General features: G+C 58.8%; 1 protein-coding gene across 2 annotated transcripts in view; it reads left to right on the forward strand.

The window, feature by feature from the left end:
- Nucleotides 1-259: 259 nt before the first annotated feature.
- Nucleotides 260-5,833, forward strand: part of SH2B3 (SH2B adaptor protein 3) — a 48,000-nt gene continuing 42,426 nt past the window's right edge. The window contains exon 1 of one of the 2 annotated variants that reach the window (XM_019538791.1): nt 260-668. Coding sequence is in view for 1 of the 2 variants with exons in the window: in XM_019538790.1 (XP_019394335.1) it covers nt 4,742-4,810 (69 nt within the window). In the remaining variant the exon portion in view is untranslated. Of the gene's footprint in view, nt 669-4,156; nt 4,811-5,833 lie in introns of those variants that run through there. The other variant, XM_019538790.1, reaches the window with a different exon arrangement.

Below are 5,833 nucleotides of genomic sequence, written 5' to 3' on the forward strand. Positions count from 1 at the left end.
TTCAGGCCAGGCCGTCCTCCTTTTTGGGTCAGAGCTGCTCTTTTCATAATGGATTGCAAGACAGGTGCGTGTCGGGGGGGATGTGTGCCTGGATCTGCAGGGCCGGCTCCGAGGAGCGTGCGCAGAGCATCCAACCTGACACCGGACACTTGGCTGCGAAGGCAACATGGGTAACCCCATCCCCTCTCCTCCCTGGATCTGGCTGCTTGTAACCCTGGAGCGGCGAAGGGGGTTTTGATGCGGGCTGCTGCTGGGAGCCTGCAGAGCTCCGGCGCTGCCTCGTGGGGGTCGCTGCGCCACATCCAGCCAGCTTCAGCTAGGCTCCGAAGCCATGACCGTCTTCAAACTATTTGGCGTATGTTTTTTCGGTTTGTTTGTTTGTTTTTTCCCCTGCTTGAAAGAGCCGGTTCATTGTGGCAGGGGAACCTAAGTTGGAAGCCTGGACAGGAAACAGAGTTGCAGCATCTGACAAAGTGAGCTTCAGCACGCAAAGGCTTGTGCTATAAATATATGTGCGTGTGTGTGTGTATCTAGAAGGTGCAAATCTACCCTGCCTTCTAGGAAATGGAGAGTGCCTGGCATGAGGCTGCAGCAATGCAGGACCCGGTGAGGGGGTTTGAATCTGGCTGACGGGGCGGCCTGGGAAGCGTGAGGACCCGTGGAGCCAGGTGACATGCACCTTTCAGGGGCAGGGAAGGAGGAGGCAGGGGACACCTTGCAACTGCTGGAGGGCCAGCATCCACCTGCCAGCATCCAGACAGAGGTGGGGGGCATGGGGACAGCAGCACGTCCTTGCTGCCGGGTGCTCCCTTTAAGCTTGCAGACCTGCCTGAGGAAGGCGTAGACTCCTCCCTGGCTGCTCCCTCTTTGTGATTAGATTCTCTCCAAGAGGCTCAGTTTCCATCTGACTCTAAAGCCCCGTTGTTGTGAGCCGGCCTCTGTGCCCAGTGCGCTGCCAGCCCGCCCATCCCTCCAAGGGGCTCAGAATATTCCCCTTCACGCGTGTTAACCCACCGGGGATCGATGGCTTTACTCCAAGGGTACCGAGCGCACCAGCGTGGCAAGAGGTAAGTCAGACTTAGCCTGGGGATTAAATAGTCCTAGCATTTAAACAGAGCCCATTGAGTGAGAAACTGTGCAGCCGGAAAGCCCTCGCTTCCTCCTCTGCCTTGCAAAGAGCCCTTCGTTCTGCGGAAAGCAAGGGAATTACGAGAAAACCTGGTCTGCCCTTGCTGTTTACAGGGAGCGTTTTCTTTTTCTGTGTTTTTGGCCCCGGGGATGGAAGCAGGAGACTTGGTTTCATTTTCGAGTTGAGAAGCCCTAGCTCAGGGTTGCAGTGTTCGGGGCTGCTGGATCTGCATGCGGCGGTAAAGCAGTTTATCCTGGCAGGACAGCCAGAAAAAAAAGGGACGCCTTATTGGTTCTTTAGGTCCAGAAACTTTGATGATCCTGTTTGACAGGCGCTGCGTTTGCGCCACGTTTTCTTTGATGGCGTGCTTTGAAAGTCGGTGGGTCGCCTTTGGATGTGCACTGGATGGGAAGTCCCATCCCACCGCCCTCGTGCCTCTCCTTGACAGCTTGCCCTGAGCCAGGTCTGCGGGTCGGGTCCTGGGGTCGGTGCCGAAGACAGCCCTGTTTGCTGGCCCCGCGGCAAGGGGTAAGAGGGGTAAGGGGCCAGAGGGGTAATAATGGAGCTCCTGCCTCTTTCGTCTGAGCGGAGAAAGCTCCATTGATTTCCCTGGGAATCGGTGCCAGTCGCGGGAACTTGAGCCCAGCAGATCATGTGGTCATGTTGATACTATCAATACTTCTGGCAGCAGTCATGTAGAGTCTTTTTAATTTGGGCAGAGTGAGATTTGCTAGTCTCCTGTAACAGGTTTGCTTGCAGTCCGGGCGAGAAGCTGCAGTCACCCAAAAAACACCCTTGTGAGCACGGGGAAACGTGGAAGTGGTGCTGGGCATCCTCCCCTTGCTTCGTGACCTGCCTAGGGAGAGGGGTGGCTTTGCTTTTGTATAGTATGAACAGTGGGCTCAAATCTCTTCCCCCCCGCCCCCCACCTTGGTGCGTCTTGAGAAACGTGGGGAATGTGAAATCTTCCTTTTGTCGTCAGCTCATTTGGATGTCACAGAAAGGTTTATCAGCAGCTTTCTCAGCCGGGAGAGGAAAGGGCAGCATTGCACAAGGCTCCCCAAAGAGGCTTTCTCCCAGGTGGTAGTAAACCCTGGATAAATCCCCCTCCCCGCCGGAGCAGGCCGGCTTTCATTCTCCCGCCGCTCGCGCGGACGTGAAGCCCACCGCCTGGGCTCTCAGTGCAGATTTCCGTGGTAGAGGAGACCTGAATCTCTCAGGAAACAAAACAAACAGAGAGCAGGGCTGGGGTTTTTTTTTTTCATATCTAGAACTTGAGCTATCGTCGAGAAGAAAAAAAAAGTGCACAGCTTCACTTCCCCTTTCTCTCGAGGCATGTTTCTGGGCCTGGCTCCCTCACAGAGGTTGTCACGTCCCTTGTCGAAGCATCGAATGAATGCCCCTTGGATGATTAGCAGCCTGCGGAGTCGGAGAGAGATGGTCACAGGCCTGGAGCAGCCCTGCGTTGCCTGGGCATGTCGGTGCAGTGCTAATCCGGGGCAGATCCTCACGGCTTTGGGGCTCCCTGTCTGCAGCCAGATTTGACCCTTGTCCGGCAGGTGGAGGCCTCTGCGCTCTGCTCCCAGGCCCCCCTCGAGGCCGGGGAAGCGGCTCCAAATGTCACCGTGACCTGGAGCTGTGCTTGCTGGAAGTCAGGTTCATCCTGTAACAGGGCAAGCACCCCCGGTGCATGTTTTGGGGCATGCTGTATTTTACAGCGTACGTTTTTTACTCCCCTGTGGAGAATTAATAGCAATGATACATCCAGCTTGTTCTCGGGCATGTGCACAGGAGGGTTTTACGTGCTGTGCTTCAAACAGCCGGCTGCACGCTAGGTCAGGGTTTCCATCCCTCGCTGCCTGGTCCTGAGAGTTTCCTCAGTGCCTTGGGACCCATGTGTTTGTGTTTCTTGGGGGACTGTCCTGCCCCAGGCCACAGCTGCCTGCCATCTCCCGGCTTCCTGGACTGCAACAAAGCAACAGAGGGGAAAATCAAGCCCATCCGACATCAGGAAGTCCTTTTCCCTCCAGCACGTAATTGGAGAGTGGAGCTTATTTCCGTGAGATGTGGAGAAATCATGGGGTCTGCAGGAGGAGGAGGTCAGGTCTGTGGACGTGGGAATGTCCTGGTGAAGCTGTGCTCTTGGTGTTAGGGTTTAGGATCAGATCATCGTGACAGGCAGGTCCTCTGACCGTGGCGGGGTTTGTGGACGTTTCTGGGAAGCTAATCTTGGAGACAGGGCAGCAGTTTAGTGGGACTGTGGCCCTTCCCCCCATTGAACTCAATGCATACAACTCTCAGGACGCTGAGGTCTCGCTGCCAGGTGATATCCGAGGTGCTGTTCTCACCAGAGGCGAGATACCGTGTATCCTTCATATCCCAAGCTATTGGTATCTGAGCCTTCGCATGAGAAGTCCTAGCTCGACATCCTGAGCTAACCTTTAAAACAGAGGAAGCGCTGGGAGTGTGTTTCCTACTGTACTAGTGGCTAAAAAGGTACGTTGTACTCTGAAACACATTTCCACCGGCTTCCCCCTCCTGCTTCCAGCAACCCAGCAGTGTGCCTGGGCCCTGCATTTGTGCATGTCGCAGGAAACCTAGGCGTGCAAACCACCTTCACCCAATTCACGTGCAAATGCAGCTGGCTCCTTAATGGAGGTGGGTGGAAGATCTGTCCCAGATTGTGAGCGAATCATCTGTAACCAGATGCCTTCCTCTAGCACGGAAGATGCCTCTACCAAGCTTTTTCTAATGGCTTTTCCCTGCTCTTCTGAAATGGGTGTGCTCTCTGCTGCCTCCGGGACCCGGGGCCGTCTGGGAACAGGAGGCCACGTGACGGGGACGTGTGTCTGTTACATCAGAACGGGTCGCATTCTGCCGCGGGGCTCAGCTCCCCCACCCTGGGCGCCCCTGCCGCGTAGCCCGCCGAGGAATCGGGGTCCCTGCGGCTCCAGTGCAGCTGTGAACGTGGGGCTTGGGATCCTGCGCGGCCTTTCCGGATCTGGGACAGTTGGGGAAGGCGGCCCATCCGGAGTCTCCGCGCCGGAGCGGCCGGCTGCCATCGCACAGGCCGAGCACGCGTGCTGTCTGCGGGAGGAAGCGAGCGCCGTGCCGGAGGATGCTGAGTCACTTGCAGGCTGGCAGCGCTGATAGAAGGGGGCCCGAGCGGGGGTGAATGGCTCGGACGGTCACACTGACGCACATCCACGGTGCGCCCAGCTCTCGCTCCGGGGCTGCCGTCTTCCTGTGTCGCCTCGTGTCCCATCAGGTCAAGCGACATCCTGAGTGCCTGCGGCGATTCGGAGCACGTTGGGCAATGCCAGGCTGGCGTGGCGCTGATACGGTCTCCCCGCCGCCGCAGAGGGAGTCCCGTAGGCCCGCGTAGATCGTGGTCCAACTTCCCGATGGGTCGCAGCTCCGTCACGCCCCCGCTTACAGGCGAGGAGGGAACGCATCCGCGGCTGCGTTGAGCACCCGATCTCCTGGCTTGTTCTGGGCAAGCCAGGGACCCTCCTGGATGCCTCCAAAGAAGTAGAAGCCAGCCGCTGCCCGCCTGCCTTCGGTCCGGGGTCTGGCCAGGCGCAGCCTGGGAATGGCAGGATACGTAGCTTGATGCGAGAGGAGGGTGTTTCCTGTTCGTACAGCATGCTGGCTCCGATAAATGCTCCGTGCAGACAAAAGGTACAGTGGTCCTCCAGCTCGGCCCAGCCTGCCGCGGCAGAGGGGCGAGTGGGAGATCGCAGATCTAACGCAGGTGGCTTGGGCTGACCCGCGCGGGATCAGTCCGTGCCCAGGACAGCGAGCCGGGGCGCTGGGTCTCCAGGCTGTCGCGCACCTGCAGCTCTCTGCAGGAACGTGATAGCGCTGGAGGGCGGTGGAAGGTGACTGGCGGGATTCTGGCACGTGGTGGGGTCTGCCTCCCCCGGCCGGCCCGGCAGATCTGCTCCGGGGAAAGGTGGCTTTGGAAAAGGAGGCCACCAGGTCTGCAGGCTGGTGGGACTCTTTGAGGAAACGTCTACAGCCCTCGGGTGTAACGTGCACGTGTATTGGCGTGCGGGGCCCATCCGATCAGGTGGTTCCCTGGGGGTATGCGAGAGGCCTGCGGTGCTGAACCGGGGACCTCCGGCACTAAAAGCATAAGCCGCTATAGCCTGAGCCCCAGGCCCAAGCTCTGTAGGTGGTGGCTGGCAGCAGCCCGGTCCCCCTGTGTGAGCACGGCAGGGGTGAGCCTGCGCGGCGGATACACCTGCCGGACCAGAATCCAGGCCTCTCCCCCGTGCCACCAGACCTCGGTGGGGCCGCCACGACTGAAGAAATAAAAACGCCGTTTGTGTTGCTGCCTTCAGGAGAGAGGACTCTGGCTGATCTGACGTTGGCCCCTGACTGCGGATTTCACTGCCGCCTCCTTCCTGGCTTGCACTGGCAGCACGAGGAGAGTTGGCCCCGCGAGCCTGGCTGATAAACAGCGAGGTGCCTTTGTGGTGGGCTCTGCTCCAGCAGCGCCTGCCCCAGCGCCGGCCAGCCAGCCGTCTCCTTGCGGGATTGTCCGGCTAGCGATCCGCCCTGGAGAGGAAGGGTCTGGAGGTCTGGCTGCTTCACGGGCTGTCCCCGAAGAGCACGGCGAGCAGGTTCGGTTTGCAGAGGAGAGGGTTACTCAGGTGCCCGTTCTGCATCATTATTCTGCCGCCTTGCCAGGCCCACCTG

The sequence above is a fragment of the Crocodylus porosus genome, unplaced genomic scaffold (assembly GCF_001723895.1).
Source record: "Crocodylus porosus isolate Cpor-Errol unplaced genomic scaffold, CroPor_comp1, whole genome shotgun sequence".
In the NCBI taxonomy this organism is placed as follows: domain Eukaryota; kingdom Metazoa; phylum Chordata; order Crocodylia; family Crocodylidae; genus Crocodylus; species Crocodylus porosus.